Source organism: Molossus molossus, unplaced genomic scaffold (genome assembly GCF_014108415.1).
Source record: "Molossus molossus isolate mMolMol1 unplaced genomic scaffold, mMolMol1.p scaffold_m16_p_14, whole genome shotgun sequence".
Lineage (NCBI taxonomy): Eukaryota > Metazoa > Chordata > Mammalia > Chiroptera > Molossidae > Molossus > Molossus molossus.
Genome location: NW_023425349.1, coordinates 372,279 through 396,592, shown reverse-complemented (window position 1 = coordinate 396,592; position 24,314 = coordinate 372,279). Strand labels below are relative to the sequence as shown.

Below are 24,314 nucleotides of genomic sequence, written 5' to 3'. Positions count from 1 at the left end.
CGGCGCCGCCCCCGCCTCCCGCCGCCGCTGCCGTGCGCTCCCGCAGGATGGCGCGGGCCAAGCTGCCGCGCTCGCCGTCCGAGGGCAAGGCGGGCCCCGGGGGCGCCCCGGCCGGCGCCTCGGCCCCCGAGGAGCCGCACGGGCTCAGCCCGCTGCTGCCGGCCCGCGGCGGGGGCTCCGTGGGCAGCGACGTGGGCCAGAGGTAGGGGCGCGGGCCGGGGACCCCACGCGCCGCCGCCGGGAGGGACTGTGCATCTTTCCGCTGGCCCTGCACGCGCCCCGCTTGGCTGGCTGCACGCTGCCTGCAGCCGCGGGAAGGGGGATGGCGGTCCGGGTCTCCCCAGGAACCCCCACTCAGGTGCCCGACCACCCAGTGTGTCTCCAGCCCGCCTTGGGGACCGCGTGGGACCTGCCCTGTCCTGGTCTTAGAGTCTAACGGTGGGCCTGCGGAGGGAGAAGGGAAGAGGGGACCTGGGCATTGTGCCAGGCGGCTCAGCGACCCCAGCTGGAGCCTTGTCCCATTGGAGGCCACACTCCCGTTGGTCCCTTGGGCCACTTGGGGGAGTTAAGGCCGTCATCTGTGTCCCCACTCAGAGGTGAGCAGCGAGGCCCAGGGAGGCCAGGCGGTAGTGGAAGGCTGCCCGCGCATTGGAGCTGGGCCAGGGCTCAGGCCCCCTGGGGGCTAGTGCCTGGAGCCAGCCAGGAAGCCAGTTCCCTAGGGAGGGAGCCCGCCCAGGCAGGGGCCCTGCTGACCCCTCTCTGGCCCCTCCAAATGCGGGTGGCAGAGGGCAGCACCCCCATTTCACAGCTGAGGGCACTGAGGCTCAGTCTGCGGCACCCACACCTGCCAGTACCTCCTCTGTGCCCAGAGCCCTTCTAGATGCTGTGGGGGAAAGGAGGTGAATCAGAGCCACCCTGGTGCGCACACCTCGTGGGCACGGAAGCCTGTGCTTGGCAGGGAGGTGCAGGCAGGGCCAGGCAAGGAGAGCAGTCTCCTGGGCACTGGCACTTTGGAGGGGCACCGGGAGCCGGGCAGGGGCCTGCCAGGCAGAGGGGTGAGCCGGGGCCAATGCCAGGCCGGGTCAGGGCTGGGGCGGGGGGTTGGCAGACTAGGCCTGGCAGATGGCAGGACCGAGGGTGCCTGGGGAGTCTCCCCTGCCCCTCCCACCTGGCCACAGGCTGCCTGCCCTCCTGGCCCTGGCACCCCTCCTGCTCCTCAGAGCCCCCCGGGAAGGCTGCTGCCATCTTGTTCCCGTTGGCCCGAGAATGCCGAGGCTGGAAAGTCTGCTCTCACAGGCCCGGAGCCGCTAATGGGCAGCCCCTGGGCAGGAGGGAGGCGAGTGCTGGCCACGGCCCTGGGGACCAGATTCCTCTCCTCTCCATCCTCTTCCTGGACTCTGTGGGGCAGATTCCAGAGGCTCTGGTAACAGCCAGCCTGGCCCCTTGAGCATTCGGCTCCCGCACTGTCCACTTCCTGCAGGGATAGCAGGTGCTGCCCAGGGCGCCTCTGAGCCCACAGTTCAGCCAGGGCGCTGGAGCTGCAGGACCACCTCCTCCAGGAAGCCCTCCCCCATGCCCACCCCTGCTGCCCACATCCTGTGCTGACCGTTCGCGTGGGCAGCCTCCCTTGCTCGGCCCCCCAGCAGCCCCTGTGAGGCAGGGTTATCAGCCTCCTTTCGCAGAGCAGACGGAGCTGTCCGCGGCCTCCTGCAGCCTCCTCTCCCAGGTGCGGATGCCTGCTGCGGACAGGAGCAGAGCGGATCCGAGGCCGGTTCCTGAGCAGAGGAGGGCTTGCAGGGACACCTTAGGAACACGGATCTGATAGAGCTCCAGTGCGACCCGATAGGGAGAGGGGTGCTGGTGGCCACGCCGCCTGCAGCTGCCCCGGTCCTGCATGACTGGCTTCCTTCTGGAGGCCACCAGAGTCACGGCTCACTGGACCCAAGGTCCCCAGGGCAGCCCAGAGCCTCTGGGGGGCCTCACTGCTGTGAGCCACAGGGAGGTGCCTGCTGCCGTGCCCTGTCCGAGCCCCGAGCACCCCATCCTGGCTCCTGGATGCTGTGGCCCAGCCTCAGCCCTGCCTCCCCTCCCCAGCCTGGGCCTCGCCTTCCCTCTCCACCCACCCCTGTGAGGTGGGGTCAGGGTTGTGCTGGGCCACTTCGTGCCCCCAGCAACCATGGAGCCAGTGGCGTTGCCCCTCCGGGGAGCTGCCGCCCAGCCGCACACCTGCCGGGCCCGTGTCAGGTGCGCTGACCTGGAGGGAAGGACTAGGTGGAGGGGTTCACCCCGGGTGAGGGGCTCCCCAGTGTGCTGTGGCAGGGCCACCTGGGAGGCAGAGGGTGTGCTGACAGAGGAGCTGGGGGGCCTGGGGTCTGGGCGGCAGGGATCCCGGCAGGCGTGGGGTGCTGTGCGGGGCTGCGTTTGTGGTTCTGGGAAGCACAGCAGGGGGTGAGCTCCAAAGGCAGGGCCCAGGCAGGCAGTAGGGACCCTCGTGTGTGCGGGCAGGGGGACGGGGTGGCGAGTAGGGAGAGAGGCGTCCTGAGGAGGAGGAAGTGGATTCTGCAGGAGGTGAGGCCTGTGAGCTCTGCCGTCAAGAGCGGGGCCTCCACCCCTCACCTGTCCCACCCCGTCCCCCTCACTTCCCCTTCTCCCCCTCGGTAGTTTCAGGGGTGGGGCTGGCTCACTGACCCACCTCCCCTGGGAGCACCCATCCCAGGCGGGGCTCACAGGGAGGGTTTGAGGAGAGGCATGGCCTAGGGAGGGGCCTGGTGGAGGTGGGGTGCGGCTGGGGCAGGTGGTACAGCCTCCTGTGTGGGGGTTGGAATCAGCTTGAGGCCCAGGGGGCGCTGCAGAGTGGCCACGGGACAGCCGGTCCCTCCAGGGCCCCCTTTGAGCCTGGCTGCACCTTTGTCCACTGAGGACAGGCCTGGAGGGCAGGGCTCCCCTCTGCAGGGCTCTGGGGGCTTCTGCGAGTTGTGGGGGCTGGGGAGGGGAGGGAGCAAGGGCCGCAGGAAGCACCCCTCGCCTGCCCGCACCCACTTGGCCAGCCCAGAACCACCTGTCCACTTTGCTCTGCAGCCGAGTCTGCCCACTCTGCACGCCCGTGCCGGCCCAGGGTGTGCTCTGAGCACAGACCCTCCGTCCCGTGCCTGCCTCCCCCGCCTGTGCTCCGAGCACAGACCCTCCGTCCCGTGCCTGCCTCCCCCGCCCGTGCTCCGAGCACAGACCCTCCGTCCCGTGCCTGCCTCCCCCGCCCGTGCTCCGAGCACAGACCCTCCGTCCCGTGCCTGCCTCCCCCGCCCGTGCTCCGAGCACGGACCCTCCGTCCCGTGCCTGCCTCCCCCGCCCGTGCTCCGAGCACAGACCCTCCGTCCCGTGCCTGCCTCCCCCGCCTGTGCTCCGAGCACAGACCCTCCGTCCCGTGCCTGCCCAGGGTGTGCTCCGAGCACAGACCCTCCGTCCCGTGCCTGCCTCCCCCGCCTGTGCTCCGAGCACAGACCCTCCGTCCCGTGCCTGCCCAGGGTGTGCTCCGAGCACGGACCCTCCGTCCCGTGCCTGCCTCCCCCGCCCGTGCTCCGAGCACAGACCCTCCGTCCTGTGCCTGCCTCCCCCGCCCGTGCTCCGAGCACAGACCCTCCGTCCCGTGCCTGCCTCCCCCGCCTGTGCTCCGAGCACAGACCCTCCGTCCTGTGCCTGCCTCCCCCGCCCGTGCTCCGAGCACAGACCCTCCGTCCTGTGCCTGCCTCCCCCGCCCGTGCTCCGAGCACAGACCCTCCGTCCCGTGCCTGCCTCCCCCGCCTGTGCTCCGAGCACAGACCCTCCGTCCCGTGCCTGCCTCCCCCGCCCGTGCTCCGAGCCAGCACGAAGCCTCCCTCTCAGGGTCCCCAGGCTCCACGGTGGCCCTGCTGACCTGTTCTCCAGGACCCCAGGCTCCACATCACGCGTTAGCTGTGACCTCGGCCCGTCAGAGGTCAGGCCTGCTCAGCCTCCTGTCCTGTGTCAGGAGATGGCCCTGGGACCCCCTGCCGTCCCCAGACCCCCTCCCCCCTGCAAACCTACACCTGCTGGGGCCCCTCCCTCCAGGCAGCTGGACGCTCTCCACTTCCTGGTCCCCCCAACCCCCAGCCAGCTCCTCACCGCCCCCCCGCCCACTCTCTGTGAGTCCTGGTCCCGCCACGGGCTGTGGTTCTGCCAGTGCCTGCCACTCCCCGGTGCAACTCAGGCCTGGGGCAGCGCCAGGGCCAGGGGGGGCCTGAGCGGGACAGACATGCAGTCTGCCAGAAGCTCCCAGGACCTCGGGCTCTGGCCCAGTTAAGTCCTGGTTCCGAGCTGTGCCCAGCCCCGCACCCACCCCACCAACACTCCACCCACCCATGCACCAGGATTTGGGTGTCACTGTGGGGGAGCCCGCCCACCCAGAGGGCCCTGCAGAGGCTGGTGGGTGGGTGCTTGTGACCCCCCTTGCAGGCCAGCCCCTCGTCTTTGCTGTGGCCTCCTCAGGAAGGCAGTGATCCTCTGTGAACCTTGGTTTCCTCTTCTGGGAACCGGTTGCTTTGAGGATTAAGCGAGGGCCCTGGAGTTCTCTGGAGGAGCTGACCCCGTGGGTGCAGCATCAGCAAAGAGCAGACGCTGCCGGGCCCCCACCCAGGACAGCTCTGAGCCCCAGGCTCCAGTGCCTCTCCTTCCTGCGCAGGCCACACCCAGATGGGCTCCCAGCCTGTTCTGAGGGGCAGGGACTGGAGGGGAGTCAGCAGCTTGAAGACAAGAGGGCCCCTAGGGGGCTGCCCTGGCCGCCTCAGCTTCCCGGGTGTCAAGTGAGGCTAACGGCGCCCTTCCTGGATGCCAGGTCGCTGTTGCCTGGCAGGCTCGGGGAGGAGCAGGACAGTGGGCACTTTGGTCTGTGGGCGGGTGGCCCAGCCCTTGTGTATCGGCATCTCGGGTGTGCCCGTCGCCCGGCGGCCGGCGGTCGAGCGCAGGGCAGAGCCGGCCAGCAGTGCCGGCCTCCATCAGGACCGGCCCCTTGCCTCTGAGCCCAAGGGTCAGCTTGGGGGGTGTGCACGCTGCCCCCTCCCCCGGACGCTGCCTGGAACCCCCTGCTTGTCTGTGCCCCCGCCAGGCCCTCCGTCTGTCCGTCCGTCCGTCTTCCACGTTGATGTGTCCCCTCCATGTCTGTCCCCAGGCTTCATGTGGAAGATTTCAGCCTGGACTCTTCCCTGTCTCAGTAAGTGTTCTCCGGGGGGGGCCGCAGCGGGGACAGAGAGGACCCTCCGCCCCCGTGGAGCCTGGGAGGAGCGCGGCTCAGGCCCTCGCCGGCCCTGGTGGGAACACCTGTGCGCCCCGCAGCGGCCAGACGAGGTCTGGCTGGCCAGCACCTCCTTGCAGACGCTGCTGGGTCTTGGGGTGGGGCTGAGGCTGGGGACTGGGTGGTCCCCGGGAGGAGCCCGGAAGTAGGAACTGGGGCTGTGCAGAGGCGGATAGCCCAGGGCCTCCTGCGCGGTGGCCCTGGGTGGGAAGGGGGACCGAACCATGTGCCTGTAGGGACACAGGCAGGCAGACAACAGCAGGCCCACCCCCTCCTGGGCTTTTCTGGTTTCAGTCAAGATTTAGTCAGCAGGGGGTGCGTTAAGGCTGGGGGACCAGAGCCCCTCGGAGCAGCCGGGTCCCAGCCTTCCCGGGAGGGCCCCACCTGCCCAGCCGCAGCGCTAAGTGGGGCCTGATGGTTGGCTTCATCCATTAGCATCTCTGATGGCTGAGTGTTTCCAGCCCCACACCCTCCCCATCACCTCTCTGCAGTCCGGGACTTGGGGGGGGGGGGGGCTGCCGTGGGCTGGGTCTCCCCTGCCTGGTCCCTGCGGTGAAGGCTCCTCTCGGGTGGGCCTGAGCCTGTGGGACGAGGCGGATGGTCTGCAGCCGCCTGAGGGCCAGGCGTGGGCCCTTCCGCCCGGAGGCAGCTGGTAGATAGACTTCCCCAGGCCCCGGGAGGCCCCTGTGGAGGGAGCAGGACAGGACCCCTTGGACTTGTGTGTGGCGGGTCCCAGGCTGCCTTAGGGGTGGGCCACAGGCCAGGCTCACATTTTCTTTTAACTCTCACCCGAGGATACTTTCTGTTTATCTTCAGATAGAGTGGGCAGGAAGGGAGAGAGAGAGACACATCGACTGGTCGCCTCCTGCACCACCCCGACCGGGGCCAGGGACGAACTGCAGCCGAGGTAGTTCGCCCAGAGTCGAACCCGCGACTCTGGTCCGTGGGCCGACCAGGGCTCACCTTTAGTTTCGAAGTCGCTGGCCACCCTGCCCGTCCCCTGGAGCCCCCTCTTCCTGTTTCCCGGGGGCTTTGGGCAGCAGGGCCCTGGGAGCTGCCTGTGGCCACGGGCTAGCCCCTTCCACCCGCCGCTGAGAGGGAGCCAGAGCCCCCCAGGTGAGGGTCCTGGGGGTGACAGAGAGGAATGTCTTCAGCAGGGATCTTTGCTGACCTCCCCAGCCCCCCAGAGGGGAGGCTGCAGGCTTGGGCTGAGTGTGGTAGAGCGAAGCTGCCTTCGTGCCCCCCCTGCTGGCCTGGTGCCCCCCCCCACAGGCCACCCCCAGCCCCTGGGCCTCCTGCCCCAGCTCTGCTGACCCACCCATAGGACTTGGGGCTGTTGGGGGCAGGTGGGTCAGGCCATGTGTCTGTCCTTGTCCAGCTGGGCTAGTTATCGTCTCTGACCGTTCTCAGAATAGCCGGTGGGGCCTGGGCCCTGCTTCTCACCGGCTGGCCCTGCGGCCTGGTGAGCGGAGCCCCAGCTGCAGCCACAGACCGGGGAGGGAGGCCGCCGGACCAAGGCGCCATGTGCGTGCCGCTGCCATGGCCCAGAGGGGCCTGTCCACCCTCCCCGCCTGGCCGTCTGGCCGCCAGGACCTCCCAGCAAGGCCTGTGCCAGAGCCCCTGCCTGAGGTCCCTGGACAGCCTGCCCCCAGCCCGACAGTCGGGAGCCATGGCCCCCTGGCAGGCCCGTCCTGGGGTGGGGTGGGCTCACAAGGGGGCCTCCTGGGATCTGCGCGTGGTGTGGGCGACCCTGGACACAGGCAGGCGGCGGGCCTGGGCCCTCTCAGACACAGTGGGTGTGGGGCAGAGCTGACCTCTAGACCCCTGAGCATTCGGGAGGCTCGGGCCTCCCTGGGCCTGCTCCGTGCTCGTGGGAACGGGCCGTCTGGAGTCCCACCCTCGGCCCCTGGCTCCCCACCTCCGTCCCCGTCCCAACCAGCCTGAGCTGCTCACCTCAGAGGACAGAAGGGGCCGAGGACTGTCCCAGGGATGGGGCCTGGGTTTGGCCTGTCCAGTGCTTGGGGCTCATGGCCTGACCGCAGGGGCCATCTGAGGCTGGGTCCCTGCAGCCTCTCAGCCCTGGGACCAGGCTACCTCCCTGGGCCCCGGCAGGGGGCAGCGGGGGGCCCCCCCACCAGGCGTCCTGCCAATAGAGGACCAGGTGAATGAGAGCCGACACTGGGAGGGTCCCTCCTTCCGCCCCGGCCCGTGTAAGGCACCTCCAGGGCCTCTCACCATGTGGTTTCTCAGGGCCCCCGTTCCCGGGCTCCCTGTCCAGCCCTTTCCCGGCGCCCGAGAGCAGCCTCCTGTGACTCGGTCCCTGCTCCACCGCGGGGCCTCGAGTCGCAGCTGGACCACCGCGGGGAAACAGAGCGGCCCTGCGACGGTCAGTTCTGCCCACGGTTCCTGGTGTCGTCAGCACACGCGTGGGTCTGTGGCTCGGGACCGTCTCTTCTGGGCGGTGGGTGTGATGGGTGTGGGCCGGTGTCGGGACACACAGGGCAGGCTGGGGCTGACCGCTGGCCCTGTCGGAGCTGATGGGTCCCACCCAAGCACTTGGGGGTCTCTCCTTGAACCTTCCACCCAAAAACACGCTTAGCCAGACCTCAGGGGAGGAGCCTGGGCCGCAGAGAGGGACCTTCCCATCCCCCGTAGTCACAGCCCCCGCCCGGCATCCCACCACTCGGGGAAGGGGGCTCAGCCGGGGAAGGGGGCTCAGCTGGGCGGGTGAGGGGCAGGCCCGTGTCTGGCCGGGTGGCCGGGACCAAGCTTGCTGAGCCGAGAGCTCCCTCAGCCTGGCCCGCCTGTGCGGTGAGCCCCAGATGTGGCCTGGCCACTCCCGGGGAATCCCGTCGGCGGGTCGGCCCAGCGCCCGGCAGAATTGGGCTGATTATCCTCACGGTCTTGAACGTGCTTCGGGGTGGACGGCTGGTTTGTGATTCGCGTTTTGTGGTGGTGCTGCAGGCCGCAGCTCATGAAATATTGACAGTGACCAGGCGGTGAGTGTCGCTGGCCCTGCGGGCTCCACCTCACTGCCCAGCGGCACCTGCGGCTCCTCCCCCTCCCCCACCCGGACGCCTGGGGGTCCCCGGAGGGATCCGAAGCCCTGGGCAAGGGGCCAGGGGTTGGCTGGCACTAGTCGTGCTGAGGGGGCCCTGAGGTTCCCGTTCTGGGCGGGGGAGGGGCCGGGAGTCTGGGAGCATACGTGTGGGGCATGATCAGTTTCGGGTCAGCTGTCTGACCCCTTATGGCCTGGCAGGGAATTCGTGGGCAGTGGGGGTGCTCCTGAGGCACAGGTTTGGGGTCTGGGTTCGGGGTCCTGGGGGAGGCAGGAGGAACTGGCCGATGCAGCTTCCTGGGCTCAGCTGGAAGTGAGGGGAACAGAGGACCAGGTCGGGGTACGGCATGGGAGGCCCTGCGGGGGCGAGGAGTAGGGAGACCCTCCTGTGAAGGTTGGCTGTGCCAGGGCAGGGGCGTGTTGGGGTGCTGTGTTGAGCTGGGTGCCTCGAGACTCTAGGGCTCGGCTGTGGGCATGTGCCCCTGCCCTGACTTCAGAGAGAGGCGTGTGACCCTCTCCCCCAAGAGACCCTCAGCGGCCTCCCCTGACCAGGTGGCACCTCAGAGGAGGGTGGGATCCAGGGGTTCAGCGGTGAGCTGGGAGGCGGAGGGACGGGGCATGGGGGGGTACACTGGTCACTGGTCTTTGGAGACCTGTCCTACTGTCCCAGCCCTGGGAGGTGACCAACCCGCACCAGGACCTGAGAGGGGGAAGGGCCCACACCACCCACATCCTCCCGTATTGCGACCGTGGCACGGAACCGTGGGCCGCCCCACCTGGACCGGCCGGTTCCGACCCAACATCCCCAGGGAGGCCGGGCTGCCCCGACACCGGTGAGGTGAGCCCAGCCTCGCCCCCAACCCCACGTGCTGGTACCCGTGTCATGGGTGAGTCCGGCCATAGGGGCCCCGCTGGCCCTTGTGGGTTCCTCAGGCCGACCTGCTGGTGGCGGCAGACACAGCCTGTGACCACAACAGGCCGTACGTGGGGGGCGGCCGGTGCCCACCCAGAGCGAGGTGCCCACCTAACTCCCCAGGTCATTGGCCTCTCGGGGGAGGGGGGGTGCCCACATCCTGGAGGGAAACGGAGACCTCCATGCCTGGCTGGGGCCCGGCCCGGGTCCACTCTGGCTGTCCTGCCTGCTGTCCAGTTCGACCTCCCGGCCAGCACAGCGGGATCTGTCTCATCGCCCCAGACTGCACGCGACCCAGGGGACCTTGCCCCCCGACATGTGACACCTTCCTGCTGGGAGCCTGGGGGCTTCGGGTGTCTGGGGGGCTGGGTGTAGGTCAGCCAGAGGGATGGGGCCATCTCCCCAACATTCCTGCAGTTGCTCCAGGCCTCCAGACAAAGAAACTGACTGCCGGCTTCTAGAACATTCTGTATGGGGAACATGCCAAGGGCCACAGGGGGCACAGTCAACCTGGTGGCTGTGATGGTTGAGTTGGGGGCACCCAGGGCTGCCCAGTGGCTTTGGAAGGCCATGCGGGCAGGCAGCTGGGGCACAGGGGTGCGTTGAACACGGGGGCCTCCCGTCCGAGGGGGAGGCATCAACCGGCTGCTGTTCGTCCGTGCGTGCTCTGGCCCCCACGGCGTGGCCTCGGGGCACTGGGCTGGCCCCCGGGCTGGCCCCCCTCACACCGGCTCTGCCCCCAGGGTCCAGGTGGAGTTCTACGTCAACGAGAACACCTTCAAGGAGCGGCTCAAGCTCTTCTTCATCAAAAACCAAAGATCCAGTGAGTGGGGCCTGTGGGGAGAGGCGCTTCCCAGGGGAGGGTCCGGCTGGGAGGGGGCCATGGGCAGCACCCTCATCTCCACTTCACGCCACCTTCTGCCCACTGCTGGGACCTCTGGGGACCCATCGCCATTGGGGGCACCAGCTCAGCCTCCTCCCGTGGTTGCCCCCCCCCCCGCCCTCACCTTGGGGGACTCCTGGCCCCTCAGTGTGCCCACCCCTCCCCTGCAGGCTCTGTCTATAGCCGTCCCACTCGGACCCCTCCTGCGGAGGCCGCGCCTGGGTCCCACACATGGGTGTGCTCCCTAGACCCCCGCCTGTGCTGCCCAAAGAGGGGGGAGCAGGGGCCCCAGGAGCCCTGATGCCCCCACTCCAACTCCCCCTCTCCCCCCGCAGGCCTGAGGATCCGGCTGTTCAACTTCTCCCTGAAGCTGCTCACGTGTCTGCTGTACATGGTCCGCGTCCTGCTCGATGACCCGGCCCTTGGCATCGGATGGTGGGTGGCCTGGGGGGCGGGGCCTCTGCCGGGCCCTGCTGCCATCACGGGGGCCAGTGGACTTGGCTGGAGGCCTGTGGCCAGCACCCTGCTTCCCAGCGTGGCCCCGTCCCAGTGTCTGTGCCCCAGGGAGCTGTGCCCTGGACGCTGCCCTCAGGTTCTGCTGAGCAGCCAGCTCAGCCTGGGGAGAGGGTGCCTTTGTCCTGACTGCGGCTGCCCCTGGGCCTGGAAGGGTGTCTCCTTGAGTCGGGGGTGCAGCTCCCATCCCTGGGGTGCACGGCAGGGTCTCGGCTGTTCTCCCCGCTCGACTCCACCTGGCCGAGGGCTCTCACTCAGTCTCTCCTGCGTTTGCACAGAGCACGTGCTGTCCTGACCTCCAGGGTCAGGGGTCAGAGTTACTGAAGGAGAGTTGGGGCCCCCTTTCTGGGCACATTCCGGCTGCTATAGCTGCTGTTGGGCCAACGCGCCTGTTCCACTTGGGTCCTGGGTTCCTCCCTGGATGCTGGGGGCCCTGTCTGCCCTTCTCATCACCTCCGTGGTCCCAGGGACACCGAGACTGGTCCGACAGGGCCAGGCTGTCTTCAACGAGGCCGCCTGGCACTCTGGACTCCCTGAAACTCAGATGTGGGGTGACCCTGAGCGTGTCCTGACCTCTCCAGCTTCCCACCTTGGCTCCTCCTGGGGGGTTTCCTCAGCTTTGTCTTCAGCTCTTTGGTTGAGTCTCTCCTCTCTGCTGCCGGGTTCCTGAGTGCTGGGGCTTCCTCCTGCCCGGGGGGGTCCCAGCTCTCGGGGGGCCGCCCCTTTTCTCTCCTACGTTTTCCTCGGCGGCTCGGTCCCTGCTCGTCCTAAGCACCCTGAGTGCGTGTCCTCAAACGTCCGGCACCTGGGTGCCCTCCGCTAGGGGTGGGCCCCAGACACCGAGGCGCCCCGCAGTCAGGGGTGGGCCCCAGACACTGAGGCGCCCCGCAGTCAGGGTGCGTGGCCTGGTCATCACTGTCGTCTGGGTGAACCAGCCCCTTCTCTGGCCAGAGTGGATTCTTCCTGCCCCCTCCCTGGGCTGCTGGGCTGAGCTGAGGAGGCCTTCACCCTCTCCTGAGAGCCAACCTCCCATCTTCATCCCAGGGGGAGTGCAGGCCCCATTGTGGGGGTTTCAGAGGGACACTGACTCCCAGCACGTTGCTGGTCCATCTCAGCTCCCGTCCCAGCGGCCCCGGGCGCCTGGTCACATCCCCATGGGGCCAGGGCTGCTCTCGTCACGTAGGACCTGGCGCAGGGGTGGGAGGTGCAGGACTTGGGAGGACAGGTGGGTGTGTGCTAGGTGGTGGATGGGACGGGATGGACAGATGGATGGTGGATGGATGGACAGATGACGGATGGATGGGTGGACGGATGGGTGGACGGATGGGTGGTGGATGGATGGTGGATGGATGGATGGTGGATGGATGGACGGATGAGTGGTGGATGGATGGTGGACGGATGGGTGGTGGATGGATGGTGGATGGATGAGTGGTGGATGGATGGATGGGTGGTGGATGGGTGGTTGGTGGATGGACGGATGGTGGATGGAATGTGATGGGCAGATGGTGGATGGGACAGGAGGGATGAAGGTCCATCCACAATGGCCACAGTAGGCTTAGGGGGGTCATTTTACAGAAGAGGGTGGGAGCTGCCTGCTCTGAGTGAGGTCCCCCCCGTCAGTGTCCGGCATTGGTCAAGGTCTGGGGCAGACCTGGCATGTCTGCCATTCCCCTGCCATCTTCCTACCCAGTGGGCCTCTGAGAGGCACTGAGGGGGTGCCCCGTGGAGTCAGCACCGTGGTGGGATGCCCCCCCCTTTCACAGACCCCTCGTTTGGGCGTCTCTGCCCCTCAGAGGCCCCGAGTGGCCACCAGCCCAGGCAGCCGCCGAGACCAGGCGGGCCCAGCTCTCTACGGGCACCCCCAATGCCCCTGAGCCCTCGGCAGCCCTGGGAAGGCCCCTTCTGGGGTGGTGCTGGAGGGGCCGTGGCCAGGCGAGCTCTGTCCCCACAGCTGGGGCTGCCAGAAGCAGAACTTCACCTTCAACGAGTCGTCCCCAGAGATCAACTGGTGAGCATCGGCGTGGGGGGCCCGGGGCCGTGGGTGGGTGCGCGGAGGTTCCCTGAGGACACGCTCCGCTGGCCCTGGCAGCACTGGGGTGTCCCTGAAGGGCACCTGAGGGCTCTGGGAGCAACTTCATTAAGAGGTAGAGTGTCCCCCCAGACGTGCGCAGTGGGTGGGTGGGGAGGGAGGGGGGCACAGCGGGACCTACCCGTGAGTAGTGGGTGCGTTTAGCGGTGGAGAGCAGCTCCCAAGAAGCCGTGGGAAGTGGGCCTGAGCAACCGGGATGCCTGCTTTGGAGGACGTGTCCCCGGAGCTTGGCCAGGTCCCGGCCAGAGGAGGGATGGCCCTGGGCCTCCTGCCCCCACCCAGCCTGGCAGGGCAGCCCTGGTCCTTCCATTCTGGCAGCTGGCAGGGTCTCGGTGAGGACACCCCTCCCTGCAGGGAGACAGGTCAGCACTTCCCCGAGGGGACATGCATAGGAGCCCGTCACCAGGGCTGGGGACAGAGGCCGCGGGGCCCCCCGGACCTCAGCCTGTGGCACTGCCCTGGTCAGGCAGCTGGGCATCTACCAGGAGGCCTCCTGCCCCCCAACGGCCAGACGCCTGCCCAGACTCACCTCTCTCTCCCCAGGGCTCCCATCCTGTGGGTGGAGAGGAAGATGACTCTGTGGGTGATTCAGGTGAGTGGGAGGGGAACTGCCCACCCCCAGCCCTCGCCCTGCCCCCTAAGGCTCCTGCCCGCCCCCAGGTCATCGTGGCTGTGATAAGCTTCCTGGAGACCATGCTGCTCATTTATCTCAGCTACAAAGTGAGTGCCCCCTCCCCGCCCTCTCCTGGAGCCCCCCCTCTGCCCCTCTGCCCCCACCTGTCCCTGACCTCCGCTGGCCTCTCTCCCCACCTCTCCCCACCCTCTCCTGGAGCCCCCCCTCTGCCCCTCTGCCCCCACCTGTCCCTGACCTCCGCTGGCCTCTCTCCCCACCTCTCCCCACCCTCTCCTGGAGCCCCCCCTCTGCCCCTCTGCCCCCACCTGTCCCTGACCTCCGCTGGCCTCTCTCCCCACCTCTCCCCACCCTCTCCTGGAGCCCCCCCTCTGCCCCTCTGCCCCCACCTGTCCCTGACCTCCGCTGGCCTCTCTCCCCACCTCTCCCCGCCCTCTCCTGGAGCCCCCCATCTGCTCCTCTGCCCCCACCTGTCCCTGACCTCCGCTGGCCTCTCTCCCCACCTCCGGCCGCTTGGCTCCCAGGGCAACATCTGGGAGCAGATTTTCCAAGTGTCCTTCGTGCTGGAGATGATCAACACGCTGCCCTTCATCATCACGGTGGGTGAGCCACTGGCCGAGGAGCGGGCCCCCTGCGTCCCCAGCCCCCTGACCCGTCTCCCCCGCAGATCTTCTGGGCGCCCCTGCGCAACCTGTTCATCCCCGTGTTTCTGAATTGCTGGCTGGCGAAGCACGCGCTGGAGAACATGATCGTGAGCCCCGCCCTGGGAGACACGGCTGTCACCCGGGCCCTGGGGAGAGGGGCTGGGGGACGAGGGCGGAGGTGCCAGGGCAGGGTGGGGCCGCGGGCAGACCTGCTGTGTGTCGGCAGAGGCCTCAGCGGGCAGCTGGTTCTGTGCCCATGCAGCCCGGCCCCAGGCTCGCCCCGTGCTAACTGCAGAGTGAGGTACAGGCCCAGGTCCTGGCCTCTGGCCTGTGCCAGGGGCTTCCCGTGCCTGCAGCCCCCACTCCCCGTCCCCAGCGGGGAAGGGCCCTGGCTCCGTGGCAGTCCCAGCCTCTGCCCCCGCGCCCCGTCCCCCGTCCCACCGCCCTGTCCCCCGTCCCACCGCCCCGTCCCCTGCGCCCCGTCCCACAGAACGACTTCCACCGCGCCATCCTGCGGACGCAGTCGGCCATGTTCAACCAGGTCCTGATCCTGTTCTGCACCCTGCTGTGCCTGGTCTTCACGGGGTGAGTCCCACCCAGAGGCCCCTCTGTGGGCAGAGCCGGGCCCTGTGACCCAGAGCCCAGGAGGGCCTCGGGGTGGCTGATGGTGGGAGGCCCCTCGGAGCCCATGTTCCCAGGCTCCTCTGGGCCAGGGACACCCCGGCCTGGCTTCCCAGATGGCGCCTCAGGATGCAGCCTGGTGGGGACCAACCCCGGGCCAGGCGGGACCCTTTGGCTTGAGGTTTGCTTGAGAGCAAGGTCTGGGAGCAGCCAGAGTGCGAGGTGGGGAGCCCAGCACCCCACATCTGCCCTGCTCCTGCTGACGTGCTGGTCACAGCTCCCGTCCCCCAGCAGGGCCGAGGGGCCGCACCGAGGCCCTGTGCACCCCGCCTCCCCTTCCTCACCCCCAGCACACACAGACCTCCAAGGAGCCGGACGAGGTGTCCGCAGTGTGGGTTCAGCCCCCTGCCTCCTAGCAGCCAGTCCACAGTGCACCCCCGTGGGGTGGGGTCCCGAGCACCGCTGTGTGCTCCCCATGGTGCGTGCTGTGGCCCCAGGCCCCACCGTTGGCACCTCTTAGTGTGCAGACAGGGACCAGGGGTTGGCGTGGGAAGGACTGTCCACCCCTGTGCCGCAGGGCGGTTGAGCACCCCACACCCTGTCTGACCTCCTGGAGGAGGAGGAGGCCCTGAGAGGCGGGGTGGCCTGCGGGCTCCCAGCGTGGGGTTCACGCCAGCCCCGCTGACCCCCAGGCCCACACTTGACGCATGTAGCCCTGCATCCGCACCCCTGATGAATTATGCAGGGACCTCGAAAGAACCATCAGGCAGAAGGGGGTGGCAGGGGGAACCCTCCACGCTGGCCGAGCTGGTCCAGGTGTCAGACGGCCGGGGACGGGGCACCGGGCTCAGCCCTGTGTCCTAGGTGACCCGAGGCCCCTGGGGAGGCGGAGCTCAGAGGCGGCCAGGCCCTGCCGCAGCCTGACCCCCGCCCTGCAGGACGTGCGGCATTCAGCACCTGGAGCGCGCAGGCGGGAACCTGTCTCTCCTGACGTCCTTCTACTTCTGCATCGTCACCTTCTCCACCGTGGGCTACGGCGACGTGACCCCCAAGATCTGGCCGTCCCAGCTGCTGGTGGTCATCATGATCTGCGTGGCCCTGGTGGTCCTCCCCCTGCAGGTGAGCCCCCGGTTCCAGTGAGGGGCCGAGAGGGAGGCAGACCCTCCACAGTGGACCCACCGTGGGCTGCAGGGTCCGTCACGGCTAGGCCCACGCGTCAGGGCGGTGAGCACGGGGTGCCTGGGCAGAGTGCGGTGCGGGGCAGGAGGGGCTGACGGGGTGCCCGTGGGCTGGGAGCCAGGAGCCCTCAGCGGGGCAGCAGCAGCTGTCCGGACATCGTGGGGCACACCTGTCACCAGCCAGCCTGCCTGTGGGAAGGGGAGAACCCAGCCCAGCCCCAGCCTGTGCTGAGGCATGAACATCGGAGGCCTGGAGGGGGCCACTGGTTCACACTCAGAAAGTGGGGCCGGGCAGGGGGCACCTAACTGCACCCTCGTGAGGCCAGTCCCCCAGGGGGCCTCTGCTGGCCGTTTGCCCAGGCCCCCTCCCAACCAGGCGGCCCCTCCACTCCCTTGTCCAGAGCATAGCTGCTTCCGCAGCAGAAGGCCTGCGCGTGCCTGGGACGCCCGGGCTGGGGGCCCTGGAGGTCGCCTCACCCCACTTTCCTTCCTGGACCTGGGTCAGAGGGACCTAGGGCTCAGCTCCCCACCTCCCTCCACCCCATGGCCACCTCCCCTCACAGGGCCCCTCCCACCTCAGACGGGGAGTCCGAGATGGCAGAGGGAGGCCCTGGTGGGCCAGCACCCCGACGGCTCCGCTACCTGCACTTTTTATCTTTTTATCCTCACCCCAGGACATTTTTGCATCCATCTTCAGATAGAGCAGGAGAGAGAGACGGGGAGAGAGAGACAGGGAGGGAGAGAGAGAGAGAAACATCAACGTGTGAGAGACACATCGAGTGGTTGCCACCCACACGACCGCAACCGGAGCTGGGGACAAACTGCAACCGAGGTACATGCCCTTAGCGGGAACCAGGCCGACACTCTACCGCTGAGCCAAACTGGCCAGGGCACGAGGGTTTGTTTTTATTGATCTTTTTTTTTTTCCTTTATTGATTTTAGAGAGGAAGGGAGAGAGAGAGAGAGAGAAAAAGAAACATTGATGAGAGAGAACATCGATTGGCTGCCTCCTGCATGGCCCCCACTGGGGATGGGCCCACAACCTGGGCATGTGCCCTGATCGGGAATCGAACCAGTGACCTCTTGTGCCTGGGCCAACACTCAACCACTGAGCCACACTGGCCAGGCTTTATTAGAGAGAGGGGAAGGGAGAGGAAGAGAGAGAAACATCAATGCGATAGAGGAACATCATCCATACGGGCCCCCACCAGGGATCAAACCCCAAACCTGGGCGTGTGCCCTGACTGGAAGCTGAACCTGAGACCCTTTGGTGCGCAGGATGGCGCTCCAGCCAACCGAACCACACGCTCTTCCATGTCCTGATTGTTTTCGTGACTTAAAACGACTCCCAACCCCCGGAGCTCACAGGCAGGAAGCAGGGCCGGGTGGACGATGCCCCCAGACCTGCCTCGAGGACCCACCTGCCTGCCGGGCTCGTGGTCATGGGTCCGAAAGGGCCCCTTCCACGCCTGGAGCCTGCGTGCTCAGTTCTGTGTCGAGCATTTCCCAACACACTTTGACGTGTCTCCACAACGGTCTCGGTGTTGATGGAGGCCCCGCGTCCTGTAAGTTAGACCTGGGTGACCCGCGTGCAGACTTTGACACCCACACGTGGCCACGTGGCCTCTGGGGCCGGGAGCTGCCGTGTGTCTTGCTCACGTGCGCCTCCTGCAGTGTCCCCCCGGTCTCACGTGGCCGTGTGGCCTGCGCACACACAACCTCTGTTCCCAGACGTGGCCAGAACACAGCTCCACGGTTGCCTGGCCTCCTCAGCCTCCGCCCTTGTCCCAGCACGAGCAGCAGTGCCACCCCACTGTGCTGCCCGGGGCTGTGCCCACAGGAAAAGGGCCCCTCTGACGTCACCATCTCCCCACGGCCATGCCCCAGGTGCCTCGCTGGGGCCCTCCCAGCCCCCTGAGCCTAGGCAACCTGGTGCTCACCGCTCCCACCCACAGTTCGAGGAGCTCGTCTACCTGTGGATGGAGCGGCAGAAGTCGGGGGGCAACTACAGCCGCCACCGGGCCCAGACAGAGAAGCACGTGATCCTGTGCGTCAGCTCCCTCAAGATCGACCTGCTCATGGACTTCCTAAACGAGTTCTACGCCCACCCCCGGCTCCAGGTGCGGCCTCGCCCGCAGCCTGCCCCTGCCAGGGGGTCCCCCACGCAGGGATGGGTCTGGGGTCCCACAGGCGGCAGGTGTGAAAACACAAGAAGGCTGGGTGGGCGGGGCGGGCTGACCAACCCCCGCCTGCAGGACTACTACGTGGTCATCCTGTGCCCCACCGAGATGGACATCCAGGTGCGGAGGGTCCTGCAGATACCCCTGTGGTCCCAGCGTGTCATCTACCTCCAGGGCTCCGCGCTGAAGGACCAGGACCTCATGCGAGCCAAGTGAGCCCCGCGGCCGTGCAGCTGGCGAGCCCCTGCCCAGGGGTGGTGGCGGCCAGTGGCACAGCCTCCCTGGTGATCCGCCACCCAGCTCAAGGCCCGCGGGAGAGGCAGTGGCCTCCAGGGCAGGGACAGGCTGGAGACTGGTGGAGTTTGGGGTGGGGGAGGGCCAGGCCTCCACCCTCCCCTGTCCTGGACGTGAGTGGACAGTGTCTGCAGCCAGGGGTCCCCAGGGGTGGGAGGGGAGTGAATGGTCCCCAAGCCCCTGACAGGAGTGTGGTTGGGTCCCGGCAGCGCTCAGATTGATGTTTTGCAGGATGGACAACGGGGAGGCCTGCTTCATCCTCAGCAGCCGAAACGAGGTGGACCGCACGGCGGCGGTGAGTGCCACAGATCCCCCTCGGAGACCCCCCCAGCTGCCGCCCCGGCACTGATCACCCCTCCCCGCCCCAGGACCACCAAACTATCCTACGAGCCTGGGCTGTGAAAGACTTCGCCCCCAACTGCCCCCTGTACGTGCAGATCCTCAAGCCAGAGAACAAGTTTCATGTCAAGTTCGCAGGTTCGTACATCGGGGGCCACCTGTGCACACAGGTGGGCTGCTCCTCCCAGGGCTGGGGAGCATGCAGGGCCCCGGCTGGGGGACAGCAGGCAAGTCCAGCTCTGCAGACTCAGGTCCCACCAGGGTTGGGGTCCGTGAGGGCAGGTGCCTCTCCCAGCATCTGCATGGGCTTTCCGGAGCTGGGCACCTGAGGGGCCGGGTGAGCAGGAGTTTGTGGCGCAGGGGGGCTGGGGCGTCTGCCCGGGGGCCACTGAGCATCCGCCCGCAGACCACGTGGTGTGTGAGGAGGAGTGCAAGTATGCCCTGCTGGCCCTGAACTGCGTCTGCCCGGCCACCTCCACCCTCATCACCCTGCTGGTGCACACGTCGCGCGGCCAGTGAGTGACCAGGCCGCGCCGGGCCGTGGGGGGGGCATGCGCAGTGGGCACTGGTCTTGCCCAGGGAGGTGGATGCCCTGGGGGGAGACGTCAGGCCCACTCAGGAAGAGGCTGGTGGGACTCTGAGCAGCCAGGTAGGGGTGGCCGGGGGCTACTGGGAATTGCAGGCAGGGCCCCTGGACTAGGGGGTGTGGTGGCCAGGAGAGCCGTCTTGGACCCCGCACCCAGGAGTGGGGCTCGGTTTTGGGGCGAAAAGCTGCATTTGGTTCACAGTACCTGGAACAGAGCTGGGTGCTGTCCTTTCTTTGGGGAGACCAGGCTGGGGTCCCCCTGACCGGGTGTCGGGCTCCTTGTGCGGCCGGTGCAGCCTCGCGCAGGGACCAGGCAGGGAGGAGGACTCCGGCCTGGGAGGACCCACAGGCCATGGAGCCCAGCCTCGACCGCGAAACATTTTGGTGCCCCTAAAACTCAGACCATGTCCACGACTTTTAAAAACTGGCCAAGCGACCCCCGAGGCCACCCCTGAGGTTCAGGCAGACAAGGAGGGGCAGGGCCAGCGGGCCAGAGGCCGAGCGGGGCTCACCGGCGCCGCCCGCAGGGAAGGCCAGGAGTCCCCGGAGCAGTGGCAGCGCACCTACGGGCGCTGCTCGGGCAACGAGGTGTACCACGTGCGCATGGGCGACAGCAAGTTCTTCCGGGAGTACCAGGGCAAGAGCTTCACCTACGCCGCCTTCCACGCGCACAAGAAGTAGGCGCCGCGGGGCGGGGGCGGGGGTTTGGCCGGGTCGCCCCACTGCGTGGCCTCCGCAGTCTGACCTCGGGTCATTGGGTCAAGCACGAAGTGGGGATCCCCGCGTCCAAGATGAGGCTTTGGCCAAGGGCCTCATCCACAAGGGACCCCAAGCCCTGGCCCCCAAGGAGCTGGTCAGGCCCTGGGTGGGCCCCGTCGAGCCACGCCCCCAGGCCCGGAGTGGGCGGACCCCGTTGAGCCACGCCCCCAGGCCCGGAGTGGGTGGGTCCCGTCAAGCCACGCCCCCAGTCCAGAGTGGGTGGGCCCCGTCGAGCCACGCCCCCAGTCTAGTGGGCGGATCCTATCGAGCCATGCCCCCAGGCCCGGAGTGGGCGGACCCCATTGAGCCACGCCCCCAGGCCCGGAGTGGGTGGGCCCCATCGAGCCACGCCCCCAGTCGAGTGGGCGGATCCTATCGAGCCATGCCCCCAGGCCCGGAGTGGGCGGACCCCATTGAGCCACGCCCCCAGGCCCGGAGTGGGTGGGCCCCGTCGAGCCACGCCCCCAGCCCAGAGTGAGTGGATCCCGTCGAGCCACGCCCCCAGTCGAGTGGGCGGATCCTATCGAGCCATGCCCCCAGGCCCGGAGTGGGCGGACCCCATTGAGCCACGCCCCCAGGCCCGGAGTGGGTGGGTCCCGTCGAGCCACGCCCCCAGGCCAGCAGTGGGTGGGCCCCGTCCAGCACGCCCTCCCCAGGTACGGCGTGTGCCTCATCGGGCTGAAGCGCGAGGACAACAAGAGCATCCTGCTGAACCCGGGGCCGCGGCACACGCTGGCCGCCTCCGACACCTGCTTCTACATCAACATTACCAAGGAGGAGAACTCGGCCTTCACCTTCAAGCAGGAGGAGTCGCGGCGGCGGGGCCTCGTGGGGCCAGGGCGCCGCCAGAGCTCCACCCGCCTGCCGGTGCACAGCATCATCGCCTCCGTGGGTGAGCCCAGGCGGAGGGCCAGTCTGTCCAGTGGGGCACCCCTGCCGCCTGTGGGGTCTTACCTGTGTCCATGTCCCATTGCCTGTCCTGCATCTGGGCCATTGGCCCCATTGCACTGATGGAGAAACTGAGGTTCAGGTGCCAGACCACCCCCTTGGGTGGTGCAGCTGGACGTGACCCTGGGTCTCCGGAACACGTACGCCCACCTCCCAGGGACACCCCTGCCCCCTGCAGAGCCTGGGGTGGGGGTTGCCAGCCAGACCCCGCTCTGCTGCAGGGACAGTGGCCATGGACCTCCAGAACACAGAGTGCCAGCTGGCACAGGACGGCGGGGGCAGCAAGCTGGCGCCGCCCACGGAGAATGGCTCGGGCAGCCGGCGGCCTAGCATCGCGCCCGTCCTGGAGCTGGCCGACAGCTCAGCCCTGTTGCCCTGTGACCTGCTGAGTGACCAGTCGGAGGACGAGATGACGCCCTCGGACGACGAGGGGCTGTCGGTGATGGAGTAGGTGTCGCCTGTGGGGTCAGAGCGTTCGACAGGAAGGGTGGGGTGCCCAGGAAGAGGCAGGGCGGCGCAGGTGGCAGGGCCCCGATGGGTGGCGGTCCTGCTGCACCCAGGCTCAGAGTCATGGCTTCCAAACAGCTCCAAGAGCGGCTTGTTCGGCAGATGGAATCTCCTGAGGACCCCACACCCAGACACCTCGGCCCTCTGGGGTGGCTGTCCTCAGCACGGTTTGCAGAGGGCACAGATGGGGAGCCCCTGAGGTGCCCGGTGCATGTCCTGGAGACATCTGTGGCCGTCCAGGCGGAGGCCAGGTCATCCTGCTGTCCTGTCCACTTGGCCTTGGGCAGGACAGACAGGCGGTGCCCTGGCAGCAGGGCCATGCCCTCTGCCAGCCTCAGCACCCACCCCTCCCCAGGGCCCTGGCCGGGGCGCCCTGTGCTCCAGGCTTTTGCTGCTGGGTGGAGTGTATGAGGACAGACCAGCCTGGGATGGGGGCAGGGCAGAGCTGGGGGCGTCAGGGAGGGGCCATCAGGCTGTCAGGCAGGGTCGTCCAGTCCGTGGGGTCTGGCACCCCGTGTGGTCACTGCTGCCAGGCGGGAGGGCGGGTGGAGCTGTTGGCCCAGGGAAGTGGGGCGGGCCTTGCTGAGGCTCCCATGTCCCACCCCAGGTACGTGAAGGGCTACCCCCCCAACTCTCCCTACATTGGCAGCTCCCCCACTCTGTGCCACCTTCTGCCCGTGAAGGCCCCCTTCTGCTGCCTGCGGCTGGACAAGGTAGGTCAGGTCCCGGCCGTGCTCCGGGTGACTGCACTGTGACGTGATGGCAGGGATGCAGCAGCGTCCTCCACCCTTCGCACTGGCTCATGGCCGGACTCATCGCTCTCCCGTCCTCCCTGGGGGCCTGTTTCCCTGTGAGAGGCCTTTCCCCAGATGTCCCTCTCATAACGGTTCACTCGCCAAAGCTGGGGCACAGGTGTCTGACCCTGGGCCATTCTCCAAACGTGCTGCTGTCCCCAAAGCCCTATTGTCCTTAGTGGTGATGCTGTCCTGACCAAGTTGCCTGTAGCTGCTGTGTCTCCTCAGTCTGGACCTTCCCACGCCTGCCCTTGGGTCTCTGTCCTGGCGGTTTGCACAGCACCAGTGTAGGGGGGGTTGCAGGTGTTTTCCTGTGAGGAGACAGCTTGTGCTTTAGGGCTGGAGGGCCTGAGGTGCCTGGTGCATGTCCTGGAGACATCCGTGGCCCCTCCACCGTGGAACGCAGACATTGAGGGCCTCCCCGCAGGTCACTGAGGGGAGGAGTGGGGTCCGCGTCTGGCGCTGGTCCACTAGTCCCACATTGCAGAGCCCGGAGGGTGTCGGCGTGGACTGCGGGGTTCCTCCTGATCCGGGGTGACCCCCACTGCTTGGCTCCTGTTGCAGTGTCATCTCAGTCGGCATTGATGCCGATGCCCCGACTTTCCTGGTTCTGCCGCTGGGCCCAAACCAGGGTGGCGCCCGGGTCCTCCCGACAGGGGCTGTCATCCTTCGAGCTCTGTGACGTCCCACCCACGATGCCCCACCCCACCTCGTACTTGTCCTGCTCCGGTGCTGAACCAGCTTCTCCTCCAAGGAGCCTGACCCCTTCTCGTGGAAACGATGTTACAAACCAAGAGGGGCCCTCGGGGTGTCCTTGCATCTGGGCCTCTCACTGGCCTGAGCTGGAAGACATGCACATACCACACATGTGTCCATTTCTACATCTGCCGAGACCTTGTGTCCACACAGACTCTCCCCCTCCCGAGTGATGGGCCCACCTGCTGACCTGGAGCAGCCGCTGCAGGGGAGGGGGGTCTGCAGGGCGTGAGGCTCCTGTGGGCGAAGGGCTGATGACCAGGGTCTGGGGCTCCATCTCAGGGGCTCCTGGGAGCCGGCAGCGTCAGCCGGGGCTCTGGCTCTCCCCGCAGGGCTGCAAGCACAACAGCTACGAGGACGCCAAGGCCTACGGCTTCAAGAACAAGCTGATCATCGTCTCCGCGGAGACGGCAGGGAACGGGCTCTACAACTTCATCGTGCCGCTGCGGGCCTACTACAGGTCCCGCAAGGAGCTGAACCCCATCGTGCTGCTGCTGGACAACAAGTGAGGCCCCCACACCGGCTCCCCACCTGCAGCCGCCCTGCTCCCCACCGGCACCCCTCCCCGCTGCTCCCCACCGGCAGTCCCCCCCCCTCTGCTGCTCCCCACCGGCACCCCCCCCCGCTGCTCCCCACCGGCACCCCTCCCCGCTGCTCCCCACCGGCAGTCCCCCCCCCGCTGCTCCCCACTGGCAGCCCCCCCTGCTCCCCAATGGCACACCCCCCGCTGCTCCCCAACGGCAGCCCCAACGGCAGTCCCCCCCCTGCTCCCCAACGGCACCCCTCCCCACTGCTCCCCACCGGCACCCCCCACTGCTCCCCACCAGCACCCCCCACTGCTCCCCACCGGCACCCCTCCCCGCTGCTCCCCAACGGTAGTCCCCCACCCCCGCTGCTCCTCACCGGCAGCCGTGCTGCCAGTTCCCTGGCTCTGGCTCCCTCGCCCTTTGTCCACCTTCCTCCCTCATAGCTTCTCATGTCCCTGTGCCCCCCATGAACTGTTAGCCCCAAGACCACCCCAGAGCCCCGACAGCCCAGAGCCTGTCTGTCTGGCCTGGACAAGTCCCCCTGCCACCCTGGGGCCGCGGTTTCCCCCGAAGGACACGAAGACAGCCCACTAGCCTCTAAAGACCTCCCAGGTCTGACAGGCCCCAGTCCCTTGGGCCCCCTCCCCGTCCAGCCCTGCTCCCCCAGGCCCGGCGGGGTCCGAGCAGGACAGGCGCCCACAGGACCTGCTGTCTCTGCAGGCCTGACCACCACTTCCTGGAGGCCATCTGCTACTTCCCCATGGTCTACTACATGGAGGGCTCCGTGGACAA

At 67.9% G+C, this 24,314-nt stretch overlaps 1 protein-coding gene across 5 annotated transcripts in view; it reads left to right on the top strand.

The window, feature by feature from the left end:
• Positions 1–24,314, top strand: part of KCNT1 (potassium sodium-activated channel subfamily T member 1) — a 54,280-nt gene that overhangs the window by 18,814 nt on the left and 11,152 nt on the right. Inside the window, exons 2-21 of one of the 5 annotated variants that reach the window (XM_036261202.1) lie at positions 10,017–10,096; positions 10,492–10,591; positions 12,621–12,677; positions 13,302–13,350; positions 13,419–13,478; positions 13,914–13,988; positions 14,057–14,140; positions 14,524–14,620; positions 15,586–15,773; positions 17,788–17,952; positions 18,088–18,224; positions 18,538–18,601; positions 18,675–18,783; positions 19,052–19,160; positions 19,759–19,908; positions 20,647–20,882; positions 21,160–21,385; positions 22,053–22,158; positions 23,328–23,500; positions 24,243–24,314. In XM_036261202.1, coding sequence (XP_036117095.1) covers positions 10,017–10,096; positions 10,492–10,591; positions 12,621–12,677; positions 13,302–13,350; positions 13,419–13,478; positions 13,914–13,988; positions 14,057–14,140; positions 14,524–14,620; positions 15,586–15,773; positions 17,788–17,952; positions 18,088–18,224; positions 18,538–18,601; positions 18,675–18,783; positions 19,052–19,160; positions 19,759–19,908; positions 20,647–20,882; positions 21,160–21,385; positions 22,053–22,158; positions 23,328–23,500; positions 24,243–24,314 — 2,337 coding nt within the window. The remainder of the gene's footprint in view (positions 1–10,016; positions 10,097–10,491; positions 10,592–12,620; positions 12,678–13,301; positions 13,351–13,418; positions 13,479–13,913; positions 13,989–14,056; positions 14,141–14,523; positions 14,621–15,585; positions 15,774–17,787; positions 17,953–18,087; positions 18,225–18,537; positions 18,602–18,674; positions 18,784–19,051; positions 19,161–19,758; positions 19,909–20,646; positions 20,883–21,159; positions 21,386–22,052; positions 22,159–23,327; positions 23,501–24,242) is intronic. The other 4 variants (XM_036261201.1, XM_036261203.1, XM_036261204.1 and 1 more) reach the window with 4 other exon arrangements.